Consider the following 17,140-nt stretch of genomic DNA (forward strand, 5'->3'; position numbering starts at 1 on the left):
AAACAAGGACTTCATGGGTAGCATACACAATGGTCACTACACTCTGTGGACTGCTCCTTTTTGGTAGAGGCTCCCAAAACCTTGTCAGTGTGTGAACATTTTAATAGAGTTTATATGAACACCTTCTTTCCAGTTTGCAATCACGCATACCACCTCTTCTCCCCCATTCCCAATGCCATAAAATCGCTACAACATGCCTGGAAAAGAAATGTATTTCTTTTAATGCAATTTAGCAGCTGGACATACCAAGGGAGAGGGTCCTCTGCCCGGTAACTATCTCTGGCATACCAGCAGGGCCGGATTTAAGGTTATGAGGGGCCTAAGCCTAATGGGAGGGAAGAGCCCAAGTATGAATTACATATTGCGAAAAAATAAAATGTCAAACATTTATCTACGTACGTATTTACATATTATTTATTTATGTAAAATTAACAAGTTTGAAGAATTGAGTGGGAGTAGAACAAACAGATACTTTTGAGTAAGAGGTAGCAAGAGGGATGCTACCCTGTCTTTCTCTTAGCCCTCCTAGGTAGTAGAGTGCTCATCTGAAGAAGGATGAACACTGAAACATTCCCCATCCTGCTCACCTCTTTCAACCTTGTGCTTCTACCCTCAGCTCTCCAAATGGCACAGTGCAAAGCCAAGCCCTGTAGGTGTTTCCCCCAAACTATGGCCTCTACACCATATAGCCTGTCTCACTCTGTCTGCAGTCTGGGAGGCAACCAGCTTTTATTATATAAAAGAAAATCACTCAGGTGTAAAACCCACTGTAGTAGAGGAAGCAATAGTGGGAAAATTACATTGGGTGGCATTGTATTTTAGGCTGCCTTGCCCTGAAAGCTGCCTCCCAGTGTTGCACTGGCTGAGGACAATGAATTACTGTTTTCACAGTGAACCCAAATATTATTTGTGGGATGATACCCAGTTTGTGTAGTTAATCTCCACAGATTCACCATATCAGGCCATTCTGTCACCAAGCTCTTCCACAATTAGAATCATAGGACTGGAATGGACCTCAAGAAGCCATCTAGTCTGGTTTCCTGCACTCATGGCAGGACTAAGTATGGTCTATTGTGACAAAGCTCTGCCCTTGCCTCCGTGGGTCCCGTGTTTCCTGGCGGATTTCGCGAGCCTCAGAGGCTCACTGTGACCCTCCACGTAACCCTTCTTTCTCTAGAGACAAGGGTCACAGTCTACTGAGCCATTTTCATCATAAGCCAGCAAGGGAGGTGAGAAGTTATCCTTCCTTGCACAGTCTCTGTGGTCTCCCAGTCTCAGCAATTAAACAGGGGGCAAAGGTGGGGGCCCGGGCCCACCCTCTACTCCCGGCTCCAGCCCAGGGACCCTAATAGTATCAGCTATGGTAGCTGACCTTTTAGAAACATGACATGTACAATTCCCTGGGCTACGTCCCCCACAACAGCCCTCACTTCCTCAAGCTCCACTTCACCCTTACCTCAGGGCCTCCTTCCGTGTGCCTGATATGGTGTGTACTACTCAGCCTCTCCAACAGCACAACTTCCTCCCACAGCTCCTGCCATGCACACCCACCTGACTGACTGGGAGGCTTTTAAACTAGTTTCAGCCAGCCCCTGATTGGCTTCAGGTGTCCCAATCAACCAAGCATTCTCCCTCAATTCTGGAAAGTTCTTAACTGGCCCCAGGTGTCTTAATTGACCTGGAGCAGCTGCCGTTTCACTTATCCTGGTACCAGGGATTTGTTTATCCTGGAGCTAATATATCTATCTCCCACTACTTTTCTATAGCCATCTGGCCTTGCCCCATCACACTATTCGAGAATTTGTGATGAGCGCTCTGACATGAGCGTTTTTAAACATGAATTCTCTGTACACCAGGCCCCCACAGTTTGTGTTTGTTTTAAGCTGTCCGTAAGAAAAAGGTAACAGCTAGAAGTGACACAAATCATTAGATGGTTGCCCAGTCACAATATTTAGCACTTCTGTACTATGTTAGCTCTTCAAAATCACTAGACAAACATTAAACAAACTTAATTTGCAGACTTTTGAATGACTAGGAGTTGACAAAACTGAGCTATTCCCTCGTGTTCTCTGTCCTTCTGAACAAAAAGACTTCATTGAAAATCAGCATCTTAAAAGAACCATTAAGGATCTTTCAAAAGAACCATCCAACCAAGGCTGCTGTAGTGACACCCTGATTACATCAGGTCTGGGTGTTTAAGGCTGGTGTAGAATGAAGGGAGAACTTCCTGTTTCATTTGCATGTGTAAATGAAGCAGACCTTGCTTATTTTTTTTCCCCTTAAAGTGCTCAGAGTTTAGGGGAGGAAAGTTAATGAGATTCTGCTTATACCAGGTGTGAAAAAGCAGAAGGGACCAAAATCTATTCTTGTGCAAAAATCTGTTTTCCCTGAAGTCAACAAGGCTACACAGGTGTAACTGTCAGCAGGAATTGGCCTGTGTTCTCATTCCCCTCTCAAATCACACATATTCCATGCTCACCCAACATTTTCCACTTGGGAGAGAAGTTAGTTTGAGTTGGGGCAGAAAAATTAGGACAAACTTCAGGTTTATTTAGCTTTAAGTTTTTGGAATGAAACTCAAAAGAAATCAAATGTGAGGTACTTTTATGATGGATTGAAGTGCTAGGTAACCAGCAAATGGACAGAACCCACCTTTAGCCTAATCAGCCAGTCTTTCTATCACAGCCTGCTAAGAAGTGGATTTAAAATCCTTGAAGAGGGGAGGGAGAAACCTACAACATTGTGTGTTGAGCTTCCTCCAGTGCTTTTGCCACCCCTTAAAAGTACAAAGATGTGTTGGTCTATGGAACTAGGCCAGAGTTGGACAAACTTTTTGGCCTGAGCGCCACATTGGGGTTCCGAAACTGTATGGAGGGCCGGGTAGGGAAGGCTGTGCCTCCCAAAACAGCCTGGCCCCTGTCCCCTATCAGCCCCCTCCCACTTCCCACCCTGGACTGCCTCCCTCAGAGCCCCCGATCCATCTACCCCACCCCCGCTCCTTGTCCCCTGACTGTCCCCTCCTGGGACCCCCTGCCCCTAACCACGCCCCCAGGACCCCACCCCCTATCCAACCCTTCCTGCTCCCTGTCCCCTGACCCCATCCACACACCCACCCCCTGACAGGCCCCCCAGGACAATAATTGGAAGGGCAATAATTTTGGCTGGAGCTGGATAGATTGTGTGCAGGCTCTGTGCAAACTTCCCATCCTACCCCTCTGGTACTGCCTCTTGCCCCCGGCACACCTTTGCCCTCCCTGCCCACACACAGGCACTCACCAGTTGTCCAGAGATGGGACCCAGCACACACAGAAGATGACTATGATGGGCACTAGGACCCAGCGTCCTGGAGCTGCTTGCCAGCCTCAGCCGAGGAGAGGGACAGAGGGAGCTTCTTCCCTCCCTGACAGCTAAGCAGAACTCCGAAGAAATCCAGGGTGGGTGAAACTGGCGGGTGGGGGGCAATGCCTGCTGCAACTACACCCACAGCTGGCACGGGTTCCCATGGTAACCGGATTTTTAGTGTCCGGTCACCAGGGTTAACTGGATACCTGACAGTATGTTCCTGCAGCGTGGGGAGACTCAGACGGGTCTGCTGCTTCCAGCTGGCTGGGAGCTGAGTTCCTGCCGAGCCACAGGGGACTGCTTTGCCTTTCCTGCTGGCAGGAGCGCTCCAGCAGGACTATGTGAGCAAGCTTGCTCCCCTTCACCCAGCCCCTGCTGTGGCCCCTTCCTGACCAGTAGGGCCTAAAAATAGGAGGGCCTAAGGCTATAGCCTTAGTAGCCTATGGGTTAATCTGGCCCTGCATACCAGGAGACCAACTGAGGGTCTGATTCTGTAAGGTCTCAAAGCAGAGCACTACCAGTGAAACCAATGGGAGTTTGGTTGTTATGGATCTTTCCTGCAACTCCTCCTCAAAGAGGTTTTCATTCTGCTTATAGAAGGGTGGAAAACATACATGTTTTTTAAAAAACAAACACTTACCTTCATGCGACATTCTTTCAGTAACCCTTCCACGAATTTCCAGTTTGTCTGAGCAATTACAGCTGGAGAAAGATCAGAGAGTTTGGGTTGCCTTAAATTTTTCCCCAAACTCCTTGCCTCTTGCATGTATTTCTAAAAGAAACAGAATTAGCATTAGTCTGACACGACAGATTCCCTGACTTCCTTAACTGTTGACAGCTAAGCACGGATATAAAAAGGACTCAGCATGTAAATCTATGCACTGTAGTGATTTATCTGAAGCTTTACGTATAGGAGTGGAGAAGTGTAACACTCCACAGGCCAACAGAGGGGGGGGGAGGGGGAGGGGAATAAATAAATAAATACATACATACTCACTCACTCACTCCAGTGTGGTATGTGCAATCAAAACGTCAAACAGAACTAGCCCGTGGATTGTGTTATTAGCTAGTATTACAGCTACTACAGAGTTACAGCTACTACAGAGTTAGCCAAAGTGATAGTTTCAGTCAGCATAAAAGTCTAAACCTGCATTAAACATTTCTTTCCATTGTTATTTGATTTTCACGAGTAAAAGGGATGAAAAAGCCCACTGAATAATCTAAAGAAGTTAGCATGGAGTTGAATGAAAAATACTTTTGGAAGAACTAGAAAAACAAGTGTGTGGAAAGGGGAAGGAAGCTGGACTCATTGATTTCAAAGAATTTTGGCTTAGGAAAAAAAAAAAGATGTGGGACAAGTTGGCTCTTGTCCTTACTGACAAGCTTTCTTAATCACTGGGGAGTTTATTAATTCTTAGACTTGTTTTAAACAAAACTCCATTTTTGGACTCATTTTGGAAAATGGCATTAATGCAAGGTAGACAGACAAACAGTGTAAAGCCAAGGTTTTAAAAACATGAGTGCCTAAAGTTCATTTAAATCTGTGGTCTGATATTCAGAAGTGCTGAACACTTATTCACACTAGAGAGCACGCTATGTGCTTAGCATTTCTAAAAGTCAGACCACAGATGTAGGTGCTTAAATGTGGAGTTAGAAGCCTAACTTTAGGCACCCATTTTTTAAATAAAATGTTGTTAAACTCAGCAGACAAGTACTTAAAAATAGGTCTGATGATTACAAGTTTGATACTCTATTGGAATGCTGTTGAATAAAACAATTTAAAAGTATGATGCTCATGTCCCCATATTGTAATGAACTGTCTCCTGCTATGGGTAGGTGTTGTCTCAAGATTCAAGAATTTCCCACTTGTTTTCATCCACTTAATTCTGTCTGCACTTAAGGCCCCACAGAAAGACTGGATGGTACTTTCTTCAGAGATATATAGTGTTGCTGTTTAATTGGGCTGCAGGGCTTACTTAGAGCTAGACAATGCACAGGGACTGTTTCTGCAGCACTTTCAGACCTTCCCTGTCTGGAGAGGAGATAATTTTAAATTAGTTTAATGAAAACAAATTCCAAAATTTGTGTTGCTGTGAGTTGACCAAAATTGCTTGAGCATGAAAAAAAAATGTTGGAAGATCATGGCAGAATGCAAAATTTGGACAAGTTAACTCACAGCCTGTTCAATAGATCTAAGCTATTACGCACATACGCCTGGTTATCATCATCTCTAATTGAACCCAAAACATTGTTATGCATAAATAAGATGAGAAAGGAATAAAAACATTAAAAAGTTGTTTTAGGCAATAATGAAATGAAAGTATTCTGTTCAACATCTGGCAGCCTCACAATAGTAGTTTCATCTAATTTGTGCCAAAATAATAAACATTATGAGAACAGTGAAAGGGGAATAACTAAACAGGGATAGATATAAAACTTCTCTTTAAAGGGAAAAGGATAAAGAAAATAAATCAAAGTGCGGTCATAGTCTGAAGAGTGAAAAAATTTAGACAACTGAGCTCTACTCCTTAGCATGTCGTCAAATCATAATGTATTACATACCGACAAACATTTTTAATCCTGCTAACTCTGTTGGTCCTGCAAGTTCTACAGAAGAACAAGTCTGCTACAGAAAGAGCAAGCTGGATTCTATTCTGCCTGTGCATCAGTATCAATCAACTACCATCACTACCTAAGCTTTCACTGCCGAATCTTTACTTGTGTCCTAATATCACAACACAGAAGGACACAGCTTGAACTTGAGATCCTAAGCCGTGAAAAAACAACTTTAGGAGCATAAACTTAGTCAGAGGCTTAAAATGAAATCCCATGACTTCATTTTCAGTGTTACTTTTCTGACTGTAACCACACTTCAGTAACTGCAGGGGTGTGCGTATGTGCTACAAAAAGGAGAGATTGAAGTGATGTTGAAGAGTGATTCCTTATTCTAGTAAGACCACTCAAAGCAGCTTTCAGCAAAAACACAAAACAAAACAACAACAAAAAAAAACATACCAGGCAGCATTCAGAGAAGGATTTTTTAGGAGGTCGTGCAGGAGGGGGTGGCCCCTGATCCCACTCCCAGAATGCCATTGAGTTCTGATGAATCAAAAGCTCCTCCGATGGCTAAGAGGAGCCAGATATACCAATGGCAGAAAAGCCAGAAGGAAAGAGAGGAGACAAAGCAAAACAAGCATGCATATGATCCACAACAACAAAAAAGAAAGAAAAAAATTAAATACTTGATGAAGCACTGAAAGGGTTATGCTGAGATATACACAATGCAATGTTTAAAGCTATATTTACAAAGTCACATTAACAAAAATAGCAACAAACTTTTATAAAGGCTGTTTTGCTTTGTTTCAATGAAACTGAATTTTAAAGTTGTGACTGAAGAATTCAATTTTACTTAATATTTTAATTTCAAAGAGCAACCCTGGTAAAGCTTATTCAGTAAGGCCAATGGCAAAACAGTATAAAGGCTTGGTGGATTTTTGTTTGTTTTTCTAATGATAAAAATAGCACAAGAAATACAGTCACAGTGAAAAATGTGGCAGAAAATGTTTTTTTAAACAATCAAAAGGAGAAACTGAAGAGACAGGAAAAAGCACACAAGTAATTGAGGTTTACAAGATGTGTGGAAGTTTCCAAGCTTTGGATACAAGTTAAAACAAAAAACAAAAAAAACCCAAATAAATCCACACCAAATACTTCCCTTTTAAATGGGCTAACTAGTAAAAGTTTCTAATCTAGGCAACACAAAAGAGAACGCTTACAATAAATCCTCCTCCTTTTTGTCGCCAAGTGGTCAGTGTTTATCATAACATCTCTGAAAAACTCAAATAATTTTTATTGGCCCAAATCTGACAACTCATCCACACAAATGAGTCTGCCTGCATAAGTATAGTTGTAGGATTGGGGTCTATATTAACAAAAGTCTGTTTATGGCAAACAGTCTGTTTTATTACGATGCAGAACCTCAGAGTTTAGTATTTTAAAACTTTGATTTGTTATAAGATGGAAAAATTGGTGTAAAATATTAAGTCTGACTTTCATTTGCATTTTGCAGTATAGGTATTTACGAATTTTCAGCTACGGTAGTAGTCTAAACAATCTACACTAATACACTGCTTTACAGTTCAATTTAGAAAATACAAAATCTCTACAGTGCATGGACACAATTTTGAACATCTTAAAATTACATACTAGATGTATAAATTCTATGTACATCATGTAATGGTCACAAAGATGAATGAAAACCTTATGGCATCAAACATTGCCGAAGGCAGCAAAATACACTTTGGTTAAGTCTATGTTCTTTGACTTAAGCCCCCTGGTGCCTGCAGATATCACCTACCTCTCTTAAATCATTGTCCAGTCCAATATGTTCTGAATGTTGTCTAAGGCGATCTTTCCTGCGCTGTGTTGTGGCACTTCGACTGACCCACCGACTGAAATTATGTAATAAGAGAAATCAGAAGAGAAAGCTTTTGTCAGTCGCTGTAGTAAGCGTGAAGGAATTATGCATTTCAAAGCAGCACATGTGCATAAAAATTTGTAAATTACAACATGTATTAGTGTTGATGAATTTCTGACAACCCTAAATGTAAGGCTTCATGGCAGACGGGGAACCAGCAAAGCCCCAAAAAAAAGGATGCTTGCCGGGTCTCACGTAATACAGCACAAGTTACTAGTGACTGGCTGATGATTGTGTACAGAGTAGTGTATATAAAATCAGAGCACGCGGAAATAGTATTTATTTACCTTAACCAAAAATGTGTGTTTTTTGAAGTTTTTGAACATTCAATTTGTATTCCACTCCTTTGTAATTAACTTGTTTGCCAACAATGGCATTCAACATTGGTTTAATTTCATACTACCTGTCCTCGTGCATGTTTTTAACAACCTTTCTATGCCAAGTTGAATGAAAATGCTGTGTAATGTTGTATACAGGACACACAGCACAGTACACCAGGAAAATTACATTAGGGCAGACTGAATTTAAGGTTTACAGTTTTTGGGGGGTGGGGGTGGGGGGGAGAACATTCTACAACACATCTCATTGAGTTGGATTTGGTGTAGTTTTGTTGGTTTATTTATTTTAAAACAACCAACCAGGAATATAAGTAGCATCATCATCATCATCTTTGGTGACACTTCTATTGCAGATGGATTACATGCTAAAATAAAATATACGGGGCTGTAGCAGTTTACATAATGAATTATAGGATTCAGTTTCCTCCTCACAATGCTAGCAAACAAAAACTGACTATTACTACTGCCCACAGGACTACGCTAGTTCACATCAACCTCCTGGCACTGATATTGTGCATTTCCTCAATCAAAAGAAATACAAGGAAAAACCAGTGGTGGGCCAAAGTAATGTTAAAAGTTAATTAGAACTTCATTATTTGATTAGTTCTGTAATGAGTGATGTCACAGAGGACAGGTGAAGGGCAGACAATAGTACCTAATTTTAAAAAGAGAAATAAAGAGGACCCAGAGATTTATAGACCAGTCGGCTTAACTTCGGTATCTGGAAGGAAACTTGAACAAAATATTAAACTATTTATAAGTACCTAAAGGATAATCAGGTAATAGCAGCCAATATGGATTTGTCAATAACAAATCATGCCAAACCAAACTAATTTCCTACTTTGATCGGATTACTGGCATAGTAGATGGGGGGCGGGAAAGCAGACGATGTGATTTATCTCAAGTTTAGAAAAGCTTCTGACATGGTCCCACTTGATATTCTCGTAACCAAACTAGGGAAATGTGGTCCAGATGCAATTACTACAAGATGGGTGCACAACTGGTTCAAAGACCATACTTAAAGAGTAGTTACCAGTGATGTACAGTCAATCTTAGAGGGAGTATCTAGAGGGGTCTTGCAAGCGTCTGTCCTGAGTACCAGCACTATTCAATATTTTCATTAATGACATGGATAATTTTGTGGAGAATATGCTTATAAAATTTATGAATGACACAAAGCTGGGAGAGTTTGCAAGTACTTTGGAGGACTGGGTTAGAATTCAAAACAACCTTGATAAACTGGAGGTTTGGTCTGAAATCAATAAAATTAAATTCAATAAAGACAAGGGCAAAGTACTACATTTAGGAAGGAAAAATCAAATGCACAAAATCAAAATGGGGAGTAAGTGACAAGGCAATAACACAAGGGACAAGGTGGGTGAGGTAATATCTTTTAATGGACCAACTTCTGTAGTTGAGAGGGGCAATAGTACTGCAGAGAAGGATCTGGGGATTATAGTGGATCACCAATTGAACATTAGCCAACAATGAGATACAGTTGTGAAAAAGGCTAATATCACTGCTGCTTTTTCTTTCTTTCTTTCTTTTTTTTAAGATAAACTCAAGACTGTCAAATATAACATGTGAGAAATAATTGTCCCGCTTTACTGAATACTGGTGAGGCCTCAGCTGGAGGCTTGTGTCCAGGTTTGGGTGCCACACTAAGAAAGATGTAGACGAACTGGAGACAGTCCAGAGGAGAGCAAAAATGATAAAAGGTTTAGAAAATCTATGATGAAAAATTTAAAAAACTGGGCATGCTGAGTCTGGAGAAAAGATGACAGAAGGGGGACTTGGTAACAGCCATCAAATATGTTAAGGGCTGTTATGAAGAGGATGGGGATCAATTTGTTCCCCACCTCCACTGAAGATAGGGCAAGAAGTAATCGGCTTAATTTGCAGCAAGGTAAATTTAGGTTTGATAGAAGGAAAAACTTTATCCAAAAAGATAGTTAACTACTGAAATAAAGTCACCAAGGGACGTTGTTGAATCCACGCCATTGGAGGCTTTTAGGAACAGGTTAGACAAACCCCTATCACGTAGGGAACAGGCGAACTTGGTCCTGCCTCAGCATGGTTTGGGGGGGCAAGATATATTTCTATGCTTCTTTACAAGATAGTCTATTTTAAACAAGCTCATTGGACATCTCATTTAAATCCACAAGGCAATTCATTTTCGAAGTGTCTATTTACTCACATATGGCACCCACTTCTGTGGAATATGCGTAATAATGATTTCTCTTCATGGGCATGAAGGTACTATTGTGGGAAAGCCTAGGCAAAAGGTGCTGTTCATCTTTGTAAACACTTTGGATGCTCCCACTCCCAGGCAAAGAACGAAATCTGATCGTCCAGAACTCTGTTTCTAAATGTATTGGTTAGGCATTCCAGCTCAGAAACACGCCACTGCCATACTTTAGAAGCTTGAGCTAGAAGCAAAATGTACATCTATGCCTACATAATAGTATAGGTTGGGCCAATCCCCAACAGGCCATATTTTGACTAGTCCCTGTTTGTGCTCACAATGGGGTATGCGTAGGAAACTGTGAGGCACATATAAAAGGTGAGAGAACTCCTTGCGACTCCTCTTTCATCCTTCAACATGAACTTTTAATGCAGGAGCTATCAACAAGTGCAGTATGTGTTCAGGAGCATGCAGTGATTGCTTCCTCCTAGTGCTGCTGGAGATAGTCACCTTAAAGGAGGCAGAGAAGAGGATGGGCCATGGTCTCATTTCCATACAGGACAGCAGAGCTGGCCAGAGATGTATTATGCATCCTGAGCCCTCCCTAGAACTGCTGGGGGAAAGGTGGCGATTCTAAACTGCCCCCCGCAAACCATCAGGGCTGTGACTAAAAGCCATAATTACACCATATAGGTGTTGTATCTTTTACACCTATCCTCCAGAAAAATTTAGGTCTAGGTATCTAAACACTGGAGAAAGTGTAAGAAAATATTTTATCAATATTTTATATTTTAATGCCTTGAGAGAGAAATTGCAAAGCAAAAATAAAGAACAGTTAAACCCCTATTTTTCTGCTGCATGCCCCAAGCTGGGGGGGATGGCAGGGGGATTCAAGCATGGTAATACATTTCTATTAACCTCTTTAAAACACTCTTCCTCCCCCTAATTTGTACATCTCCTTGGTACTTCCAGGTCCACTGAAGTCATTCCAGAATGCCCTATTCTGTGTTATCATAAAATAGTGTTAGTTACGTGGCTTGCAGCAATGAGACTTCTGGGACCTGCAATATTTGATTGTGAGATTTCTTCAGGGAACCAGGAGTACCAAGAATATGAACTAGGGTATTTAAGCTTGATGAACTTTACACAAAATATTTAGAATTGTAAATACCATGTATATCTTTACTTCAGATTTTTAGAGAGTCTCGGAAAATTGTACATGTTTTCATTTATATCCAGTGGAGTTCTCTCATCTAAAAAAATAGCTATTCAGTACTGTTCTTAGAAACTGTGTAGCCTTAAAGCTTCCAAACCCAGGGGACAACTGTAAAAGCCTTCTTTACTCCAAAATCTGTTGCAGGCCTAGAGGAAACCAGTTACTGGCTTCTGTCTTTGCAACATACTATTAATAATTTGTACTGCAGTAGTGCTAAGGTCATGGGTGAGGGCCAGGCTCCACTGTGCTAGGCGCTGTACAAAATACAGAATAAAAAGTAGCTGTGCAGTTCTCTCATGGTACTATTCAATTCTTGTTCATTTCAAATCTTTGCAATGGGGGTAGGGAGTTGATTACTGTATCAATTTATAAATGCACATTAAACGTACTGCTAGTTAAGGCAGCTATTAAAGCCAAGAATGGGAAAGCCCTCCAACACCTGCAAAATGGTCATGGCTTTCCATTGCTCCAGCCCTAGACTGGAGTTGAACTAATGATCTAGTGGTGAGAAGCAAGCGCTAACTCCTTTCTCAAAGGAATACATTAATAACCCAATGAGGCACACCTTCCCAGAAACCTTAAAATATACAATCTTGTGATTTTAGTAAGTCACCACCATTTTTCAAAGCTAAAGCCAGTGTTACCTTACATAACTAACAGCAATTTTACACTTTGAAGATCTTCAGCCAATAAAGATATAGTAGAGGAAAAAATCCCCAACAAAATAAAATAGGATGGAAATAATTTTTACTTCCTGTCAGTATCTGGCTTTGCTTTTTAGCCCGACTTAATTTTTAATATTTAGTCTGAACTCTGGACAGCGCTTTAGTTCCCCTCCACCTGCATATATTCATATTTTTGTTGTTGTTGCAATTATTGGAAAATCAAAGTGGTCAAGATGGTGCATGCTTGAGCATAGTGAACATCTAAGGCTATGTCGACACTACAAGTTAGGGGTGAGACTCCCTTTCTCTTGGGCACAGACTAATGCAAGCTCTCATCAAGCTAGCGCGAGTCTAACTAGCAGTGAAACGGCTGTGGTGCTGGTAGCCGAGGCACAGCTGGGCTGTGCACAGTACAAACCCACCTGAAACCAGAGGGTATTTACGCTGCATGGCTCAGCTATGCCTAGGCTGCCATTACCGTTCTACCACAGCTACACTGCCATGCAAACTCCTGGTAGTTTGATGACTAATGAGGGAGGAGAGGGGAAAGAGTCTGAGCAACCCACTGGGATTTTGAATCTCTTGGGGGAGCTGGCTGGAACATTTTGTGAAGAATTAACAGGAGGTAAGCAGGGAAGATGAAGGAATTTTAGAACATTTCAGCCTCTCTCTTCTTGGGCCACATAGGTCTTGCCTGAAATCTCATTGCTTGAAAAATTAAGCGGTTTTAATATTTAATGGCAGAGATCAAATTTAAAATTAATTTTTCTTCATACATACAGAAAGTATGGAGGTCAGTGTATCTATGAGTGACCTATTTTGTTTGTTCTTCCTCAAAGAAAATGCTACTACTAACATGGTTCTGGTTACTTCTGAGGACTGTCCTGTGGAATGCCCTGGAACAGATGGTAAATATGAGCAGGGAACAATCGGCCACTTTGGTATGCTCCTGGCATCTCACTTCCACAGTATTTATGAAGGAAGAACTCCTGTTAGGGTATTATTTCAGAGGAGGAGCCAGAGAAATGATTCTTCCACTCAAACATGGGGAACCATACGAGCAAGCCCCTGAAAAGAAGTCTATTGACAAGGGAGTCCTGGCAGGTAGAAAGTAAATAAACTACTCTTCAGCACTTTAAACAATTTTTAGGTATGGATGTGTGCAGTGGGAAGGGATTAACGATGTCCATTTCTAAAGGTAACATACCTGAGGTGTTTAATTTCTCTAATAAAATAGCATGAAAGCCAACGTCAAGTTTGATAGGCCTAAAAACAATATACTTCTACAGCTGTCTCACATACACAAGGACTAAACTTCAATATTGCAGTCAGGCATATTTTTCTTTTCCAACAGATGAAAAGGGGAGAGGAGTGAGTGGAAGCAGTTTACGATTCATAGCTACGGCACGTGCTGCAGCGTATACAACATCCTGACAGGGCACAAGAACACGAAGAAACTGCATTTAATGTTAATGTTACATGTTCATGTAACTCCCCATCATCACCACTAAGATGGACATGCTCAGAACACAGAGAGGAAGGAGACAAGAAATACATTCACCTATACCATAGAAGATAAGCCCTTCGACGAAGAGCAGCTGCTAAGGTAGGTTGCTTTTTAGGCCTACAAACTTTGGCAGTTCACCTTTTACCCACAAGTTACATGTTTTAAACCTTCTCATGTGCATGAAATAGCTTGATCTTTTGTTGCCAGCATCATCATGCCATAAACTGGTGACCATCAATCAACTTCTCCAGCTTTTGTATTCATTTACTAGCAAGGAGATTTATTACACCTTCAGAACAAATGGAGGCATGCGTGCGTACACACAGTATAGGGGTGTGAGAGTGAGAGAGAGAGATATGTATATGTAAACAATTCTGCATTTGATTTGCTCAGCTCAGTATACTTCTATACAGAGTTAGAATATCAACAAATAGAACAAAAGCTCTAGTAGCCGCCAAATCAAAGTAGCACCAAATGGAAGGTCAAAACCAAGATCAGTATCTTGCAATAAACAGCTTGGCTGACAATTTGGGGCTTGAGGTGTGTTCTGTACTAGATTTCTGTAGCAGATTTCTACATTCAACTCTCTGGAGGATAAAGGGAGCTGAGGTGTTTTTTGTTTTTGTTTTTACAGGGCAGAATAGATTGGGTTTTTTTGCGACTTCATTGCTTTGGTGGTAACAGGAGATCTTTTAAACAACTAATATGGAGAAAAAGCTAAGTAAAATGACCTGCAGCCATTCTGTTTTGCACTGTAATCTTGTCAGATTATATAAATGGAAGTGATTTGGAGGAATGGCATAAAACTACCTAGTGCTGCAGGAAGTGGTGATGACATTTCCACAGGTGCCACTTTTCTCTTCGTCTTAGTACTAAACCATTTCTCCCATGTGGTGTTTGGCCTGCAAACTCCTTAAGGCAGGAGCTTTGTCTGTAAGGTGACAAACACCACACACACGGTATAGACATAATAAGTACATGGTGCTGTGGGGCACTGTAGGAATGGGGATGCATATTTTTCATGTCATCTTTAGTTCTTCATGCGTGACATTTCACAAGCCATTTTATTAATGTAGATCTAGCCATTTCTCAAAGGGTAGAGCAAGAGGCACCATATCATTATGCTCTTAGACTGGGGTTGACCAAGGGAGCAAAAAGTAAAAGGCTCAAGTATTGGATTTTGAATCCTCTAAACCATCCTTGATTCACTTTCAATCAGATTGCATACATATAGTCAGAATAAGTCAAATTCTAGTCTTAATGAAAAGCATTTGAACAAAACATTGAAATAGAGCATTCCTGTTACTCTTATCACTGCTCTGCCATATTAGCTAACAAAACGTAAATCTGAAATATATGTTATTTACACTTCAAATAAAAGAAAGCATTCTTTTATTATTTGTATGGGTTACGCAAGATCTGCATTTCAGGCTGATGGAGTCTAACTGCCTTTTACTTAGATGCAGTGCAAAGATGCCCCATTCTATGCAAAAAGTGACAGTGTGGCTGCTTAGGTGGTCATTTTAAAAAGGCCTTATAAAAGCCACCATCCTTAAAGTGGCTATTAACGTGTGGAAAGGGAAGTCAAGGAAACATTAATATTTCTTGAGCACTCAGTGATATACAGAACACATGGTCCCTGCCCCAATAGGCTTACAAAACTTAGTTTAAGAAAACCAGAATGAAGACCATTCACTGAGCAGAAACTAGACAGAGGATAATACATATGTACGTACTTAGCAATTCACATTATCTTTACAACCATTAACTAAACCTCAGTATCCCAGTGAGATGAGTAAGCAAGCAGTATTCCTATTTTAAAGGCAGGGAAATTGAGGCACCAAGTTTGTAAGACCATGGCAAAGCTGATACAGTAACAAAAATTATCCCAGTTCCCAGGCCTGTGCTCAAACCATTGGATCACACCTCTGTCTAAGATTGTTACAGAAGGGGTGCACAAAGTAACATAGGAAATAGGAGCCAGAGATAAGAGCATGAAGTCAGCAGGAAGTGGTGCAGGAAGAAAAAACAGACCAGAGACCAGTGAGGAAAGGATGGTGGAAGGTAAGAGAATTAGAGATATGGCAGAAGAAGAGAGGAGAAACAGGGCCAAACATGTAGAGTGGAGGAACAACAATTAACATATAAGCAAAACATTTCTCACTGACCAACCTCTTTAGGGGAAAGAACAGGGACGGAAAGTCTCTGGGGCAAAAATCCATTCAGTTATTCTTTGTAGGCACTCACTGCTCATTCTGCAAATTGCTTTGATGCTCATACATTCCCAACCTTGATACACGTTTTCCTCAATAATATTTAATCTCATGTATCAAGCTTCATGTTACAGAGTTACAACAATCAATTTAGACTGAACATGTTAGCAAGGGCTTATTAAATTGTTTTACTTTGTGCTGTGAGCATATTTGATTCACTATAATTTAACAATGGACTAATCAAGAAGCATGAAACATTTACATAGCTTTGTTTTCTGTTATTAGGATTCTTTTACCATATTACTACTACAAAGATGGCAAACATTAGAAGTCCCATTAAGGTTGTAAAACCTGCTAGATCTTGAAACAGAAAACTTATACTATCATCTTGTAGGTGGGTCGATTTCAATGAGCATCAAAATTAAATGGACTTTTCCTTAAAGATGGCCACTGTTTTATTCCAATAGATATGGATAGAGGAGTTTGGATCATGAGTAGCCACTAGCTTGTTATGGAATTCTTAAAATAAACTTGGAAGTTTTCTTTTCAAACGAAACAAGAGAAACTAAAGAACATCAACATCATACTTCAGGGGTGAACATTTTGGCCAGAGGGCCACATCTGGAAATAGAAATTATATGGGGGGCCATGAATGCTCACAAAATTGGGGTTGGGGTGTGGGAGGGGGTGAGCGCTCTGGGGTGGGGCCAGAAATGAGGAGTTCAGGGTGCAGGAGGGGGCTCCAGGCTGGGGATTTAAGAAATTTCTAGTGATTGAGTGTCCATTACAACTCTTGTTAAAATTGTTCCTGCAGTTTATTACCCTCATTATTAAAACTGTGCACCTTATTTCAAGTGTGAATTTGTCTAGCTTCTGCTTCCAAGAATTGTTATACTTTCTCCGCTACATTGAAGAGTCTTCTCTTATCATAGTTCTGTTCCTTAGGTCCACACTAGGAAATTAGGTTGGTATAACTACATTGTTCAGGAAAAATCCAAACCTCTGAGCAATGCAGTTAAAGCAATCTAACCCCCTGGTGCAGATAGCACTAGGTGAATGGGAGAATTCTCCCATTGACTAGCTACCACATCTTGGGGAGGTGGATTACCTACACAAATGGGAGAACCATAGAAAGCATAGATAGTGCCTTAACTGAAGCACTGCAGCATTTTACATGTAGACAAGTCCTTACATAGG

The 17,140-nt window shown here is 40.9% G+C and overlaps 1 protein-coding gene across 4 annotated transcripts in view; it reads right to left on the reverse strand.

Annotated features, from left to right (window-relative positions):
* Window positions 1-17,140, reverse strand: part of DENND5B (DENN domain containing 5B) — a 172,849-nt gene that overhangs the window by 44,178 nt on the left and 111,531 nt on the right. For 2 of the 4 annotated variants that reach the window (XM_075122638.1, XM_075122640.1), the window contains 3 exons: window positions 7,700-7,793; window positions 6,358-6,468; window positions 3,983-4,114 (listed from right to left, as the gene is read on the reverse strand). In XM_075122638.1, the coding sequence (XP_074978739.1) occupies window positions 3,983-4,114; window positions 6,358-6,468; window positions 7,700-7,793 (337 nt within the window). The remainder of the gene's footprint in view (window positions 1-3,982; window positions 4,115-6,357; window positions 6,469-7,699; window positions 7,794-17,140) is intronic. The other 2 variants (XM_048829453.2, XM_048829444.2) reach the window with 1 other exon arrangement.

This window comes from Caretta caretta, chromosome 1 (assembly GCF_965140235.1).
Source record: "Caretta caretta isolate rCarCar2 chromosome 1, rCarCar1.hap1, whole genome shotgun sequence".
Classification (NCBI taxonomy): Eukaryota; Metazoa; Chordata; order Testudines; family Cheloniidae; genus Caretta; species Caretta caretta.